At 52.3% G+C, this 17,684-nt stretch overlaps 1 protein-coding gene across 2 annotated transcripts in view; it reads left to right on the plus strand.

Annotated features, from left to right (window-relative positions):
- The first annotated feature begins 115 nt into the window (after window positions 1-115).
- Window positions 116-17,684, plus strand: part of NRBP1 (nuclear receptor binding protein 1) — a 33,372-nt gene continuing 15,803 nt past the window's right edge. The window contains exons 1-7 of one of the 2 annotated variants that reach the window (XM_027749485.2): window positions 116-217; window positions 401-623; window positions 11,434-11,556; window positions 11,951-12,052; window positions 12,143-12,232; window positions 12,712-12,752; window positions 13,815-13,909. In XM_027749485.2, the coding sequence (XP_027605286.1) occupies window positions 417-623; window positions 11,434-11,556; window positions 11,951-12,052; window positions 12,143-12,232; window positions 12,712-12,752; window positions 13,815-13,909 (658 nt within the window). In that variant the 5' untranslated portion in view covers window positions 116-217; window positions 401-416. The remainder of the gene's footprint in view (window positions 218-400; window positions 624-11,433; window positions 11,557-11,950; window positions 12,053-12,142; window positions 12,233-12,711; window positions 12,753-13,814; window positions 13,910-17,684) is intronic. The other variant, XM_027749486.2, reaches the window with a different exon arrangement.

Genomic DNA, 17,684 nt, shown 5'->3' on the forward strand with positions numbered 1-17,684 from the left:
TCGGCCCCGCCTCCTCACGGTCCTTCCCGGCCCGGCCCGCAGAGCGCCCCCTGCCTTGCGACTCCTCGCGGGGCCCCGCCCGCCGGCCACTGGCGGGCGCTGACGCGGCGCTCCGGGCGCTGATTGGCTGCGTGGAGGCCCCGCCCCGCCCGGCGCGTTACGCAGCGCGGCGGTTGCGGCGGGGACGCGCTCGGGGCCAGGAGGTGCCGCAGGCCCGGTAAGTGTGCGGCCCCCGCCTCTCGGCCCCCGCCGCGTCCACCACCGGCTCGGCCGGGCGCTGCCAGTAGGCCCGGGGCGCGGTCCCGGCTGACAGGCCCGGCGGGCGCGGCCCGGCCCGGTCCGGCCCGGTGGGCCCGGCCTGGCCTCCCGCCGCGCCTCACGGGCCGCGCCTCTCCCGCAGGGTGTGCGACCGCAGCATGTCGGAAGGCGAGTCCAAGCAGGTGCCGAGCAGCGGCTCGGACCCCAAGCCGGAGCCCGCGTCGTCTGGCCCGGGGATGACCTCGGTGTCTGCGCCGGTGACTTCCGCGGCGCCCCCGGAGGAGGAGGAGGAGGAGGAGAGCGAGGACGAGTCCGAGATCCTGGAAGAGTCGCCGTGCGGCCGCTGGCAGAAGCGGCGCGAGGAGGTCAGTGCCGGGGGCCGGTTCCCGAGGCGGGAGTGCGGATCGGACCGGGCCGGGCGGGGCTCGGGCAGCCGCTTGTCCCGCCCCGCTGGGTCCTTCTGCCGCCTGTCCCCGTGTCAGTCGGGCCCCGGGCCGGAGGTCCGTCACGCTCCCGAGCGGTAGGGAGGTGGGTGGCCCTTTGCCAGCCGAGGGGCCGCCGTTCCTCGGGCCCGAAGCGTCCCGGCTGGAGCGCAGCCGGTGCTGCCTTCGCCTGCCGCAGGCCAGTGTCGCGGCCAGCTGTTGCTGCTGTGGAGCAGGGAGTGGCTCGCGTTTCGTGGATCTTTGCTTCTGGGAATGGTGAAGAGCAGTAGCTGCATAGTCCTTGGTGCTTGCTGGGGAGCGTGGACAGTACCTGCTGCCGAGGCTTATCAGCTTTTGAATCCTTGCTTTTGGTTTGCTTGGGCTTCTGCAGTGAGGATAAAGCACAGTCAGCTCACACAGGCTCGTTTCTTGACCTGTCCTACTTGCCCCCACTGCTCGGTGCTTGTGTTGGCAGTGTGCGCTGTGAAGGCACAAGGAGATTAGATCGTGTTGTTTGGGACCTCTCCCTTTTTCCGCTCGTTGCTGGGTCCTGTTTTTCTTACTGGGGGCTGTCTGCACAAACTGGTTGCTGCTCTGTGCTGGCGCAGTGCCCCTGCCCTGGCTGGGCAGGCTGTGCAGCCCTGGCAGGTGCTGACAGACAGACAACCGCTGCGGCACAAGTGCTGAGCACGGGCGTTTGTCTGCTTTGTCCCTCGCTGCAGACACGGGCAGTGCAAACGCTGGTGGTGGTTAGAGTCATTTGTTCTGGTGTGAATTTGGAGGTCAAAGTAAGGTCAGGGATTCCCCACAGTTCTTCACCTTTGCTTGCTGAGAGCTATCATGGTTTGGGTTAACATGAGCCAAGCCCTGGCATGGTGTGGTCAGAATGTACCTTTTCTGGTGGGGCTGTGCAGATTGGTTACAAGGAGAGGGTGTCAATGTGAAGCCCTGGTGCTGCCCTCCACTTCCTTACCTGAAGTGCTTTATCTTGTGCTCTGTGCCGAACTGGCACATGTTGGAGACCAAAGCTGGTTTGTTTGCGTCGTCCTTTCAGTGTGTTTTATCTGGTACTGATCATTTTGACACAGAAAGAGAAATTTCCTTCCAGGCTTTTCTGTGCTCTCCTACATGTCAAGTAAGATTTGAGAGGCTTAAGTATTTTCTTTGGATTTGACTTCCCCCCTGTGCAGACAGATTAGGACCCAGACACAAGAAATTCATTGAAATTTCAGCGTGGCTAAATGACTGGCTTGTGGCTTCAGGCTGCCATAGAGATCTGAGCTCTGCTCCACCCTGCAGGTTGAGGGATGGGTGTCAGGGACATTGTTGTTGGGTGATCTGGGTGAGCTCGGGGCTGCTGCTCACCAGTGAGGGCTGCACCAACTGCTCTCTGCCAGGGAGTGAGTAACACACATTGCTGTGACCCTGCACTGAAATCCTGGTGTATCTCAGGATTTCACATGTGAATTTGTGGCTCGATGAGCCCCGAGCCTGCGGAGAGGCTTTTGTTCCCTGAACCGCGTGACATCAGACTCTCTTTGCCATCTTCAGCATTTGGACTGATCTGCTCCCCAGAGTAAATTCTCCCACTGCTGTTGTCCCAGCATGAAATTTATTTGAATAACAGCTTTACTTTCTGAGCATCCCAGAGCAAAGTGCCCCTTGTCCTGGGGAGGTGTGACGACTCCATCTGCACCGGTTTTTCTGGTCAGCGCAGCACATGGGCAGGCTCTTACTTGATACCCCTCGAAGGGAGGGGGTGGAAAAGGGAGGTGCTGACCTCTCCTCGGTGATGCAATCCTGATCCTTTATCATGGCAGTATCTCCTGAATGCTGGGTTAGGTGGCACCGTGGAAGCAAGGAGATGTGATAACGTGGAGAGGAATGGGCGGAGTGACATTGTGCTGCCTGTGCTCTGCTGCTCCCCAGGTACTCTTTCCCGCTTTGCTCTGAGCACCGTGCTTGGATGTGCACTTGGGAATGCAGTGGCCTGGCCTCACTTTTAAAAAAAATAGACTATATTTTGCTAGCCATCGACTGTTTGTGATGACCTCGCTGCAGCAGAGGTGGGGCTGTGCAGGCAGTGCAGAGAGGGCCCGTGAGCCGTGGGGAGCGAGCTGCCTGTGAGCCGGGGAGTGTCGGTGCCTGTTTATCCAAACGAGCAGAGTTCGGTGGGACGGTGCCCCCGCTGCCGGTCCCGGGCACGGAACGGTCTTGGAGCGGCAGGACGGCCTGCGCTGGCCGTGCCGGCCCGCACGTCCCGGCCGCTTGCTCCTGGTCCGGTGGAAGCGGCCTTAGGCCCTCCCGAGCGCCCCGGGACCGGGACCGGGACCGGGACCGGGGCGGTGCCGGGGGGGCGGGGCGGGGCGGGGCCTGCGGGGCGTCCAAGCCGGCCAATGGCAGGTGGCGGGGAGAGTTACATCACCGGCAGCGGCGCCCATTGGCTGCGGCCCGCGCTGGCCACGCCCTCGGGCCGGTGCCGGGCCCCGGGAAGAGCCCCGGGAAGAGCCCCGGGAAGGGGCGGCCCGGCCTGTCCGAGCGGCGGCTGCCGCAGCCAACTTACGGTCATAGTTTAGCGCCAGCCGCCTGGGCTGAACTGCGTCCTCTAATAAACCTGAAAATACGTGGGTTCCCAAGGGGAGGTGGTGCTGGGCGCAAGTCTGCGCGGGGAGCGGAGCAGCTGGGGCGCGGCACGCAGGAAAGGAACCCAAGCGACTCGGGCGCTGGTCGGCAGCAGTTCGGCCAGAGCAAGCGTGTGCCTGGGCACTGAGAGGGCAAAGCCCATCCTGGGATTCCGAGCCGAATCCCGCTCTGGAATTGTGCCCACGGCCCAGGTTCCTGTCCTGACACACACGCGAGTGAGGCCTTACACGGGGATCTTGTTCCGTGGCAGAGGCACAGGGCGGGGCTCTATGGCGCGAGGGCAGGGCGGTCGCAGGGCTGATGGGCTCTCCCAGCCCGTGCTCGCCTGTCTCCCTTCTGGCTGCTCTCCCTGACAAACCATCTCCTCTGTTTCTGTTGTCCTCCTGTGACACTCCATGCCCTTCTTGCAGGCAGCATGCATGCATAACTTGTTTTTCTTGGGTTGTCCAAGTATCATCAGAATTATCTGCTGTGCCTCCTGGGAATAGAAACTTCCTAACGGAGCTGAATTGCAGCACCACATTGACAGGTCGGGTTTAGCCTCCTGCAGCTGGCTCGTGGGGAACCTGAAACTGAGAGCTTGGTGCCTGCTGTCCCTGGGAGCTACACAGCTCACATGCAAGAGTGGCCCAACATAACTGTAGGAAAAGTTGTGCTCTGCTGCAGCAGAATCTTTATTTTTAGCTCAGTGTTATGGTGTTGGGCTTGGCAAGCTCATGTGAGCAGGAGAGGCTCAACCCTTCCCAGGTGGGAATGTCCTGGGTGTGACAGCTGCCTATTGACCACATTTCTTTCTGTACCTTTTCTACATAGGAAGACACCATGTGACTGCATGAACCAAGACTTTATAAGAAATACTTTGTTGACATCTTTGTAATGTGCTCTGGTAAATAACCCTTTCAGTGCTGCTGAGGGAATCTATGTTGCACTGTGGATGCCGGCACAAGTGGGTCCCCTTTTGGGGGTGTGTGTGAGCGTGTCTGTCATAGTGAAGAGGGAGAAGGCTGGACGGGCCTGGGTGGGCCTGGCTGCCCCTTCCACAGGCTCCTTGTGAGGCACAGCCTGGAGTGATGCCGCTCTCCTCAAATGCTGCTGCGCTCCCTAGCACAGAGGGCTTTGTGAGGATGTGAAGCGTGGCACGTGGAGCAGAAAAGGAAGATAATGGGAGAAAGCACTGATCTCTGCTTAAATACCTTCGCCCTTTCCCAGAGGATATGTCAGGCTGCTCAAGAGCAGCGGGAGAGCCTTGTGTCCTTCCCTGGAAACTCACCCTGGTGCTGATTGCACCGTTCTGCGCTGAGAGTGGGCACAGGGATTGTGCTTCTGTCCCACAGGTTCTAAAGCGTTGAGGGGATTTTTGGGATGGCTGAAGGTGATGTTTCAGTTCTTGATAGCCATCAGTGACCTCGTGGCTGTCTTGTTCTGTGCCTGATGTGTTATTGGCTCTTTTGGAAGCTTGGCTACTGGAGCACTTTCCATGTTCTGCCCCACTGCAGTGACTGCTGAAATCAGGAGGTTCCTTTCTGCTTCATCCCTGGGGACACACCTCGTGTGTCAGTGTGACTGTGCATGCAGTGGTTGCCATGCTAATTAATTCTTGGTTTTGTCTCTGGGGTTTTCCACTGTCAAGATTAAAGCTCAGTCCTTCCAAGCTTCCCTTACAGGGGTGTGTGGACTAGGACAGGGTAATGGAGTTCCATGTGGCCCTGGATGTCATGTCAGGTGCAAAACTTGGGGAGCAGAGTTTGAGGCAGTATGTGCTATGTCTGTGAGTGTGTCCTAGTCCAGTCTTGCTGTTCTTCATTGGGTACTGTTACTGGAAGTTCAGAAAATTAATTCAGGTAGCACCACTGCCATTTGTTTGCTTCTCTTTTCCTATGAAGGATCTGGCTGTCATTTGGATTGGCACTTCCCAGCTATTGATGGCTGGGTGTTACAGCTGGATTTCAGTGCTTGGAAAGAAACTTGCTGAGGTAGTAAAAGATAAGCACCAGTTTGTCTTTTCCTATCACACATCTGAGTTTCTGTGTGTGGGAAAGGGATACATCGTTCCTGGGAAAGGTGGCATTTGAGGTGCTCTGAGTGTTGGGTTCTGCTGCTGGAAGGAAGACGGGCTGCAGAGACTCTCCAAGCAAGCTGGTACTCGGAGAGCTGCCAGCTCCCTGACAGGCTTTGGCAACGGACCTGGGTTTTTTCCAGCTGATGGAGAAAACTAATGCCATGCTGTAGTTTTTATGGTGTTCCTTGACCATAGGGAAGATACTCAGAAGAGGGAGTTTGTGCAGCCTTTTAACGTTTTTATTGGCTCGTGTGGGGGCTTTCTGGAAGGAACGAACCCTCGGGATGTGCCTGAATGAGCTGAGGGGCACTTAAGGGTGCAGAGGGGACTGAGCCTTTGTCACAGCCCTGTTCTGTCCTTGCTCACAGACTGTGACAGACAGCTGGCACTCGCTCCACGTGGCTGTGGCGGGGAGCAGGGGCGGCTGGCTGCCGCTTTCCCAGCGCTCCCGGGAGGCTGGAGGTGCTGGTCACCCTCTACCAAGGGATGGGGTTCACTCTGCATTCCTTACAGAGCTGTTCTAAAAATACCATGGCCTGTGCAGCAGCACTGAAACCTTCCCTTGTCAGCCCTCTGCCTCTCAGCCCTGCCTCGGGAAGCCCAGGCAGCAATCGTGACAGCTGCCGTGGGTTTGGTGGAGCTCAGGCTGGGGAAGTGGGTTTGGTGGGGCTCAGGCTAGGGAAGAGGCTTCCTGCTGGGCCACCAGACGGGAGAGGCCATGTGCTGCTGCTGCCTCTGACTCCATGTCCTGCTTGCGGGGAGCCTGCACGGCAAATCCTGATGGACAGAGGCACAGCCGTACCTAAGTTAGCCATGGGAGCCTGGTGCTTTTACAAGCATCCCATGGCAACATGGATGACAGGAATAGCTGTATCCTGTTTCTACTTATCAGTGTTCAGGAAAAATCCCACTTCAGGTCTTTAGTACCTGTCTCACAGAAGAGCAGGATGGGCTAGAGCAGAACGGGAACAGCTCACTTGGTGTTTATCCTGTCTGGATTGCTTGTTTATTTTGAAGCACCAAGTGAAACTTGGGCTTGCAGTAGGCAATTTGTATTAATTTCTGGTGTCCATTAAATAGATGGGAATGATGCCTGTCTCCCTGTGGGGTATTTGGCACTGGTGGGACCGCACCTCAAATCCTGGGTGCAGTTCTGGGCCTCTCATGACAAGAGAGATATTAAGGAGCTGGAGCATGTCCAGGGAAGGGAACGGAGCTGGGAAGGGGCTGGAGCAGCAGGAGCAGCTGAGGGAGCTGAGGGGGCTCAGCCTGGAGAAGAGGGAGGCTCAGGGGGGACCTTCTGGCTCTGCAACTCCCTGACAGGAGGAGGGAGCCGAGGGGGTTGGGCTCTGCTCCCAGGGAACAAGGGACAGGATGAGAGGGAACATCCTCAAACTGTGCCAGGGAAGGGTCAGGTTGGGTATTAGGGAAAATTCCTTCCCTTAAAGTGCTGTCCAGCCCTGGCACAGCTGCCCACGGCAGGGTTGGAGTCCCCATCTCTGGAGGGATTTAAAAGCCATGTGGCTGTGGCCCTTGGGGACATGGATTGTGGTGGCCTTGGCAGTGCTGGGGAAGCAGTTGGACTCGGTGGTCTGAGAGGGCTTTTCCAGCCTCGGCGACTCTGTATCCAGAGCAGTGCTGCTGCTGTTCAGAGCACCTTGACTCCTGTCATACTGTTGTGGTTTTTTTAAGTTGTTGATCTACTGCCTGGGGGGAATTTGTAGTGAGGTCTGTCCTGTGGTGTGTTGTTTAGCCAGAACTGTTCAAGTGCTTTTGGAGAGGCTGCATGGCCACTGGGCGACAGCCTCCGGGGCGGTGGCCTGGCACGGTCTGTGTGACACAGTGCTGTGGCTCAAAACTCACTCTTTTGCTGCAGAGCAGCTGTGGCTCTGGCCTGGGCTCCGTGCAGAATGTCCTGGCTCCCTGTGAGGTCCAGCTCGGTGGGCCAGCACGGAGCAGGACCAGCGGGAAGCGACAGGGACACGTCCTGCCTGTGCTAAAAAGTGTGTCAGGTTCTGACTCGTCTCTCAGCACGACATCTCCTGAGCTGGTGCAGGGCAGTGTAGTTACAAGCGAGGGCAAGCTCTAACACATGGAGGACTTTTAACCCTCTCTTTAAATGGTCCAGATGTGCCTGTTGGGTTAACAGATGAGCTTCTCGCAGATGTGTTTGATCTTGTTACTTGTTGCAGCATGTTTGAAAGAACCAATTATTATATTGCTGATGGTCACATTGTCTTTTCCTTACACTTTAGTTGCTGTGTGGGTTGGTTTGTACAGCCATGGTAATAATCAATACGTTCCTTTCTTTGCCACTGTTATATTACAGTGGTTATTTTAATTTTCTTGTCGAATTAACACCTTTCAAGCATTTTGCTACTATAATTGCCAAGGCCAGTGTGTCAGTTTAATTAAAACTTGAAGTAGGATTGCTTCTTTGCTTTGTTGGATTTCTTTTGCTTTTTCCTGCAGTGGATCTGGCATTCTTTATTGTGTTACACTCTGAATTAGCCTCAGATCCCAGAGAGCCCTTTTTGTTCTGTTGCTGATGGTAAATTTGCTGCTTTTTGTTTCCCCACAGCTCAGGCAGAAGCTGAGCTCCACGTGGCCCAGCTGCTGGCTCTGGGGTTCTCTTATCTCTGGTCCCAAGAGTTTACCAGCTGGTTGGGCAGAGCTTTGATCCCTTTCTCTGACCTTAACAAGTGGCCAGGGAAACTCATTATCATATTCATACTACTCTGAACCAGACCCGAGGCTTCTTGTGAGGGTCTGGCCTGATGTGCTGCCACTCCCCATCTCTTCAATGTGCAATTCCATTCCTTACTGATATTTTAGTTATTATGGGCTTTTTTCCAGTTTTTATACCTTTTTTTTCTAGATTATAAATAATCACTGTCACTTGTGGCTTAGGCTGTGTTTGGTTTTTTGTTTAATTGACAGATGATGTGAACTACAGAATGTCTCTCCAAAAGTCTGTGTTCTTTCAGTGATAGATATCCAGATGTTTGAGAGCTATAGAAAAAATACGCCTTGGACAATTGAAATAACTTGCCAAAGGGAGATTTAGCTTCCAGATTTTTTTCCCCTTAGAGCTGTTATGCCACTTCCCCCATTCCCCTTTAAGTAATTAAATTCACTTGAATTCCTCTTGAGTTTCCTTGCCTCTTGCATACACAGACACAGAGCTGTGTTAGTACCTCTGTGGTGTGGAGCTGCTTCCTTTGCTGTGCTGCGGAAATTCAGGCTAAGCTGGGCTCAGGTCACTTCTCCCTCGGAGTGTAAAAAGCTGCCTAGTCTGTGGGCTGTCTGGGACAAACACCGGAGCGATCCATTATGTCCATGCTTTCTTGAGGGCTTAGGATTCTGCTTTGCCGAGCACGGAAGGGATGTGGAACAGGGATTTGGCAACCTGAACCCAGGAGGAATCAGCTATTGCCTTTCAGTTGTCTGTCTGCATTTTTCCCCTTTTACTCTTCTGCCCAGGCTGTCGAATCTCCTCAGGAACTGAGAATTGCCATCGGTGATGTCAGCTGGGTTTGGTGTCTTGAGTCATATCTGGTGCCCTGGAATATTGCCTATGAGTCATGGAAATAATTTACGCTTGTTGAGCTTGGCCAGAAGTGGGAGATGTGGCAAGTCCACAGCCCCTGGCTGTGTTATCGGGGCAGATTTTGAGTAGCTGCCAGTACTTGAGGACTTAGTTAATCCAGTAAAGCTGGGAGTCTTTCAATAGAGGGCCTTTAACAGTTGGACTCGGGGATTTGGAGGTCTTTTCCAACCTTAATGTTTCTGTGAATAGGCAGCAAGCATGATGAAAGAAGAGAATGCAGAAGGGTGAATGGGCACGGGTGTCAGTGTGGTTGCTGTTACCTTGTTCCCTGCACTGGCTCACACACACCTGCCTTTCTGCTGCCTGGGGCTTGTTTAAAATTGCTAAAGTTAAAGCCTTTTGTCATTCAGCTTTAGTAAATGTACTGGGCATTTTTATACTGCTATCATCCCTAAGATATTGCTTATACTATGATTTGAAGGAAAAATGTTCTATCCTTAATTATCTCTTTTTCTTTCAGCTTTCTTTAATGATGAAACATAAGAGGCCTGGCCTGGTATTTAGATGTTGGTGTCAGTGTATAAGTATACATGTGTATATATATATATATATATATAAAACCCCCCAAGTTTTTGAGATCAATGTGAACATCATATTAAACCAAAACTCAGTTCTTTCACCCCTCAGTTATGCAGGTGGCTCAGGTGGAAGGGAGCAGGGTAATTCACGTATAGCTGTCATCTCCTGTGATAGTTTTCAATAGTTATTTTCCATAGCTCAGGCTGTCCTTATATAATTATGACCTGTATTCCTTATTCCTGCCTGTGCCACGCCTTGCAGCTGGTTGTGTCACACTCATTTACTGCTCAGTTGCTGGAGAAATCTGCATCACTCTGGTTTTACTGTGCTCAATGTCATTTGTCACTGGAGTGTGTCACCTGCAGTGTCAGAGTATTGAATGTCATCTTGCTTCTTTGGATTCCCCTGGGAGATCATAAAGAACGTCACTTGTATTGGTGGACTGTCACTCTGTGTTGTTGGGCTGCTGAAGGAGTAGAACGGGGTAGAGCAGTTCAGCTGGAATGATGAAATTGGGTAAATTTGATCGTGTGAAAGTGGCTGCCAAGGGAGGAGGGACTTTTGAGAGAGCTCTTATATGTGGGGAGAAGCTTCCAGCAAATGGGGTGCTGATGGGGTCCCTAGCAAGGGAAGAGAAGGTAACAGTATGAGAAGGAAGAGCTGTGAAATGGCCAGGACTTAGAGGTGATAGAAGTGGAAGATGAGTCTGGATTTGCCATGCAAATCTCTGTGTTAGCTGTTACCTCATGGGGGAAATTGGATCAGCTGAAAGCTGCCAAGCCTGGTAATGAGCACCAAGGCTGCCAGAGTTCAAGGAGCATTTGGACATTGCTCTCAGGCACACGGTGGGATTCTTGGGGTTGTCCTGGGCAGGGCCAGGAGCTGGACTTCAATGATCCTTGTGGGTCCTTTCCAACTCAGGATATCCGGTGATTCTCTGAAGTGATTCTAGGTGTGTGGCCAGTTGATGGGAACAGTAATTGTTGCTGTTTGACCATTAGAGGGTAAATTCTACCCTCTTGTCCTCTCTGAGTGCTTTGGGATGGGAATCCAGTTCCATCACCACACATTGCCTGGTGCAGTGGGATGTTCACCATGACTGTGCCTGTCAAAGACATTGCAGAACAGCAAATACTCTGGATGTTGGAGGAGAGAGCCTGTGCACATCTTTGGATGCTGCAACATATCTGAGGAAAAACAGTGTTATGGAAAAATTTGCTGTTGGGAATGTGATTCATCTCAGATCTCTGCAGGTCTTTCAGCATTATGTCCTCTCAAAGCCCTCACCATTCTTGTGCTGGGCTCTAAACCCTCAATCCCCTCCCCTTGCCTTGCTGCTCTCCTAGTGCTTATCTTTGTGTTTAGTATTGGGTGTGGATGTGCTGGGTCAGAGTTTGCATTTATTAATTAAAGAAATTACTGTAGCAGTTTCCACTGTCATTGATTCCCATGTCTGTTCTGAACCTGCAGCTTTCCCTTTGTTCCTCTTTGCTTTGATTGAGTTTTGTGTATCATCACCTTTCAGAAGATTCCTCTACGAAGCTGTATCTGAGTTCTTGAGACATTTCTGTATCCCTTTTGTATGGTTGGAGTTTTTTTTGTGGTGGAATAAACTACAGGTATCCTAAACCATGAAAATCTAACATATTAGATGGGAAAGCAGAACATAGCTTTGCTTCAACACAGCCTTTGTGCACAAGAGGTTTTCCCTCAGGTATGCCCAGGACTTGCTGCTTACACAGCCTATGGTGGCTCATTTTGGGTATGCCCCATCCTGAGCTACATGTGCACAATCCTGTCCTGGAATGCTCATTTAATTAAAAGTTAATGAGCAGAGTTCATAATTCTCCCATGAGGGTGGCTTGGCAGTGCTCTGGTCTTGCTGTCTTGGAGCTCACACCTCTCCCCATCCTTCCCTCCAGGTGAACCAGCGTAACGTCCCGGGGATCGACAGTGCCTACCTGGCCATGGATACGGAGGAAGGGGTGGAAGTTGTTTGGAATGAAGTTCAGTTTTCTGAGCGGAAGAACTTTAAGCTTCAGGAAGTAAGTTGATGTGCTTCTCAACAGAATGTGGAAACATATCTTGCACCAAGGTGGGATTATGAGTACTGGTGACCTCTTGTGTGGATTATTGGCTGGGTTTGGAGTGCTGTGCTGCCCAAGCGTAGCCAATTTGGCTGAAGCCTGGTCTGTCCAGGAAATGTGCTGGAAAACTGTTGTGCTGTTTCCATGGGCTCTTGTATTCATTTAGATTTGGTGATCAAACCATGCTCTGCTGAGGTGCAGTGCAGGAGGAAATGAGATGCCATCTGTCCTTAGTGTAGGAGCTTGACATGTACAGTGCTGTTTAAGGGGACCAAGACCCAAGGAGAAAGAAGGATATGGGTTGATGTGGTCTCTGATGTGACATGTCTTTGTCTTTCTGTCTGTCTTTAAGGAAAAAGTTAAAGCGGTGTTTGACAACTTAATTCAGCTGGATCATCTGAACATTGTGAAGTTCCACAAATACTGGGCTGATGTGAAGGAGAACAAGGCCAGGGTAAGAGCAGCAAACAGGCTGGTGGGTTTTCGTTGTGTGTTGTGTAGGTAATTAGTGAAGCAGAGGGTAATGTCTCACACTGCCCCACAGGTGATCTTCATCACTGAGTACATGTCTTCAGGGAGTTTGAAACAGTTCCTGAAGAAGACAAAGAAAAACCACAAAACTATGAATGAAAAGGTAACTTTTTTTCCTGTATGCCCATATTCCCTGAAAGCCATCAGCCCTTGGAAAGCTCTTTCAGCAGAGGATCCCTTTGAGAACCTGGTGATAACATGTGCCTCCGTGTCCCTGTGGGGCCTAGTTCAGCTGCAGATTCTCTGGAACAGCAGTTCTGTGCTGGTTCTTTGCTGCCAGCAGCTCTGCAGCTTCATACATGTGGTGTGACAGGCATGTCCCTCTCCATGGGCCCTCACAGGAAAGAGGGAAGGTGTCTGTGTGGGGGAGGACTCAGGAGGACAGATGTGTTTCTGGACCCATGGGAATATGTAAAAACAAAGCTGAGCATGAGAGAGCTGATCCTTTACACCTGCACTGGGTAAAAGCTCAGGTGCCACAGAATGGAGCGTGTATTCCTGCCTATGAACAGGCTGTTAATCACAGAACTACAGATCAGCTCCTTATGGGTGATTTTTATCCTTTTCCTCCTGTGTCTGCAGGCCTGGAAGCGATGGTGTACCCAGATCCTCTCTGCTCTCAGGTACGTGGGGTACTGACCTTGAGATCCTGGCAGTTGTGACTGATGTGGTGGGGAGTGCAGGAGTTGAGCATCAGGGAGCTCTCCAGAGTATCCAGCTTTATAACCCGGGTCTCACCACAGCCAGGAGGATTTTGCAGAGATGACAGAGAAATGAAATTCCACGTGAGAGGACTGAGGAAAGCTTCCATAGCATTGGCAGGCTGCAGCCCTGTGGCAGGCAGCGGATTCATGGATATTGAGGCATGGTGTTAGATGTGTGTGTGGGTCTGTACGTTTCCTGAGGATGCAGATCTTCTGCAGCCATCTCAGTGCAATGCAGCTGAGTAGAATGTGTTTGGGGTTTTAAAAATTCCTCTCCACCTGAGCCAGAGTTGGTGAGTAGCTAATGAGAGCTTTGGAAAAACAATAACCCAGATGGCAGAGCGCAGCTTGCGCTCCATAGACAAAGCTCTGGTACCATTTTGTGAAATTACAGCAGTTAGTGAATAGCTGGGGTTCTAATACACTTCTGGGAGCTGACTGTCCTCATTTGTGCTGGCTGCTAACTTAAACCCAGGCAGAGTGAGGTGCAAAACCAGGGTGTACCTGGGACCCCAGCACTGAAAAACTTTATTTGTGCCTGCTGGCAGATATGCCCAGTCCTGTGTGGATAGCACTAAGTGCCTCTTTGGTGCTCTGTGAGTAGGGCCAGAATAAGGCTCTGATATTTTTGGTATAAAATTGTAACCCTTTTAGCACCCACCCAGCAGTACTGAGATGGATGAAATAGTTTTTAGCTCTGGTACCCTGAGTTTCTTGGGAACTGATCAGAGAAAGGTTTCTTTTTTCTCCCATATTCTGGAGATTGATTGTTAGAGACAATTCCTCAATATTCCTGATTCTCTCCTAACTAAAGGCTGATGTACAGTCACTGAATTGTACCACCCCCCACTATTTTAAGTCCCTGGCATGTGCTCTTTGCTCTCCTGTTCTCTTCTGATATTGCTTGAGGTGGGGATGGGGTTAAGGGAGGGATTCCAGGCCTTGGCAGTCCTTGACCAGTGCTCTGTTCTGCATGTCCAGCTACCTCCACTCCTGTGATCCCCCCATCATCCACGGAAACCTGACCTGTGACACCATCTTCATCCAGCACAACGGACTGATCAAAATCGGGTCAGGTAAGGCTTGCTGGGGGTGACCCTGCCTGTCAGACAGACTGCCCAGACAGGAAAAGGCTACTCCTTTCCAGGTTCCCTGGCATGATAGGCATGTGTGTACATGTACACCCCCACATCAGGTATGCCAAAGACTGGGAGTAGAGTTCGCTGGTGATTGAACCCCTGTCAGGTGCAGGAAGGACTGACGTTAGGTGCCGTTTGCGTTTTAGCCCCTTCCTTAACTTTTTGTCTCAAGGGACTGACCCAGGAAATAATGCTGAAACTTTCAAGTTTTGTAGGCACATTATCCATGGGTTCATCTGCTCCTCAGTCTTTCGTGTTAATACACGCAGAGTTCTCTTCCCAGCACTGTGGAGCTCTGGGAGCTGTCTGGGTAGCTCTGCCCACCGAGGCCACACGAGTGCTGCTTGTAGCAACCCACATTTATAACCAAGCTGACAGACTCTGGCTGCAACAAGTGGCTTGTCTGGGCATCTCACCCAGCATCCTCCCTCCCTTGGGCCTGGCTCCAGGCTGCTGAGCTGCCCTGAGCCTGGTTGGCACAGACATGCCCTGCTTAGGCAGCCACACTGTGATGAAATGATTTATTTCATAAATAAGCAGTGATGTTCCTGGCAGTGCAGTGCATCCTTGCATGCTCTGGTTTTTCCACCTTGGCTGTGCCCATGTCTCTAAAAATCTGTCTGCAGTTAGGATGTGTTACGTCACACCTTGACGTGACCTTTTAAGGGACAGCTTTGCTACCTGTTGTTTGACTTCTGCAAGTATTCTCGACCTGAGGAGTGGGTCTTTGCCTTCTCGGAGCCTTTGTCTGTATGGGTTTTGGTTTGATGTGGCAGTGTACTGGGAAGGATGCTCTGCTTCACCTGTCATCCAAAAATAGCCTCTCATCAGCTGCAGGTCTCTGACTTTTCTTCCCATCAAAGAACTCTTGTGTTGTCCCTTTGTTCCAGAACCGGGGTCTCTGTTCTCCATAGCGAACCTCAGATTCTTGCTTGTACCTGGGAAACAGGGTCATGGCAGGAGGCACACTCAGCTCCCAACCTGCCTGTAAACTTGGGGACTTGCTCTTTGCACAGGCTGATGTCATCATGGGATTCACTTTATTGTCTTTTCCTGACTTTGTCCAGGTGGAAGAGATTTCCAGGAGTGTGTACATCTGGTACCTGTATGCTGGCAAACACAGCTGGCTCCTGGCATTCAGTTCAGGCCGTTGATGGGAAGTCTGCTGTAGACTCGAGGACACAAGAAGTCCTCTTTTTCTAGCTTAGTTTAGAAGTATCATCCAGGTGCCCCTGTTCTGCGGGGCAGCCGGTGCTGTGTGTAAAGCCAAACCCATGGAGCTGGTGTTGGAGCCACGGCTTTCACCAGAGGGGGGTCCTACAGGTCAGACGAGCCATTCACAGAGCGTGCGGCTCCAGCGGTGCCGTTCAGAGGCTGCCTAGAAGGAAGATGGCTCTTTGGGTGTGGGGCACAAATGGTGGCCTCAGCACAGTTACACCTTTGCTCCCTGCAGTTCCACAGAGCTTTGGTTCTGTCAGGCATGGTGGGAAGGACACGGCAGTCACCCCAGTGGGCTCATGCCAGGAGTAGCCGGTGTCTGTGGTCACAGCTGCAGGATGTGCTGGAGTGTGACTGTGCAGCAGCAGTGCTCAGGCTCAGCTGTTCCTGAGCAAACCCCTCTGCTCCACAACTTTGGGCTGCCTGGTTCGCCTCACGTTCAGAAGTGAAGTGATTTATCTGGGAGATTCTGGTTTCCTAAATAAAAAAGGAAGTGAGTGCGACTGGACTTGTGGTCAGAAGAGGAATCCTCCAGATGGTAAAGCTGTATTTCCAGTGGAGGCTGAAATGAGAGTTGGCAGTGTTGCAGGATGTATTCCTATTCCTGCAGTGCCCACCCAACCAGGAAAGGCAAAGCTATGTCCCCAGGAATGGTGGTTGTGTTGGAGCTTCCTCTCCAGCACTGCTGCCTGTGCAGTGCCAGACAGGCTGGGTTCATGTTAGAGCCCTGGAGCGGCAGTCACTCCAGGGTCACTGATGATGCCCGACCCGTGTTTGCTGCTTCCTGTCCTTGTTCTGTACAGCTGGCTGGTATCTGAGCACTTCCCTGTGTTTGCTTAAAAGCAGTGGGGCAGTAGTTCCCATGGATTTATGGGAACAAGGATTCAGTGCACTATGATCTGCGCTTTGGTGCTCTGTCCCCAGCACCGTGCTGGCCACTGCTCCCAGAGCTGCTCTCCCCTTGGCTTTGGCAAAGAGAGAATACTTGCTGAATACAGGGCACAAACCTGGGCTAAGGGAGCTGCTGGTGTGCACTGCAGGACATCCTGCTGTCTTGGAGGGGAAGGCAGTGCCAGGAGAGCAGTGTTGTGTCGGAAATGATTGGTACTGGTTCCTGTGACACCTGTTCAGGTGTGGGAGCAGGCCTTTGCTCCTTGCTGCTCCCTGGGATGCAGGAGCACGTGTGCTAGCTGGACTGATCACTGTTTCTCTGTTCTGCGTGTAAATCTCTGTGTGCTGAGGGTCAGCTATGGAAGAAAAAGGGAGTGGGAAGGAGGGAGGATTTTGAATACTACTTAAATGCAAAACCCATCCGTAATCCATTCATTTACTAACCTTTTTTTTCCAGTGCCATAAAGTGCAGAGTTAATAGATTTAAAGAGGGAAAGCTTCAAATGAGTGGGGAGCTTTGGAGAACTTGTGATGAGAATAGGAAAGACACCTACGGCTCTTAAACTTGCCACTGGTGTTCCCAGAGACTGGAACGTTCCAGCTGCTTTGTGGAGCTGTGGTCAGATGAAAACATTCCTTGTGAGAGGTCCAGGTTGTGTCCTGTGTACTCTTCCACAGAACCCGTGTGCAACACCATGGTACCTCTGTGAGTATCTGTGCTGTCTCGCGAGGGGACATGCTGCCAGGTGTGCTCCTGGGACAGGCTGCTGGTGCTCTGAGTGGGAGGAGAACACCGTGTTCAGACAGGGTGCCCAGTGCTGCTGCCTGCTTGTGTTGGCATTGCTGGGAGGTGTTCCTGGAATTCTCACTGTCAGTGTAAGAACCATTCGCAGGTGAAAGAAGTGATGGGTTTGAATTAAAAATCCTTTTTGGCAGCTCTTGGAGTACCCCAGCAGATGGGAGGCTCAAACTGGAGAGTCTCAGACAGCAATGCGTCAGCGTGTGCTGAGTTAGACCTCAGTGGAGCACAGTGGGAGCTGTGTGGGGTGCAGTGCAGATTTCCCACTCGTGCCTCCTCCGGGCACTGGTAATGTGTGTGTCTCCTGTCTGCACCACACCTGACCTGGGACTCATTCAGTATGTCATTGTGTCTGCTCAGTCTGCCCTCAGTTCCAGGCCATGGGGTGAGGACTCTTACTGGGTGTTAGCTCTGCTGTGGCATCACATGGCCAGGTGTGTAAGTGTGGGTTCTGCTGCCGAGATCCATGACCAGGAGAAGCTGCTGGGTTGTAGATGGGTGGGGGTTGCTAGGGGACTGTGGGACACTCACAGAAAGAGCAGAATTTCCAGCTTCTTGGCCTCAGAGTCAGCCATAATCTTCTGCTTGGTCAGAGGTGCCTTGTCTCTCCTGCCCGATCTGGTTCTTAGGTAGAAACCTTGATGTTCCTTAGGTAAATTTCTTTTGAAGAGGTGGCTGGAGGCAGGGCTCAGTGCTCAGTCCTGTCCCTGTGTGCCCTGACTCTGACCCAGCTGTCTCTATGGATGTAAGTGCTTTGCTGTTCATCAACTCATTGACTTTATCTCGTTTTACTTCCCGCTCACG

The sequence above is a fragment of the Pipra filicauda genome, unplaced genomic scaffold, assembly GCF_003945595.2.
Source record: "Pipra filicauda isolate LSUMZ 115617 unplaced genomic scaffold, ASM394559v2 scaffold568_size315820_pilon, whole genome shotgun sequence".
In the NCBI taxonomy this organism is placed as follows: Eukaryota; Metazoa; Chordata; class Aves; order Passeriformes; family Pipridae; genus Pipra; species Pipra filicauda.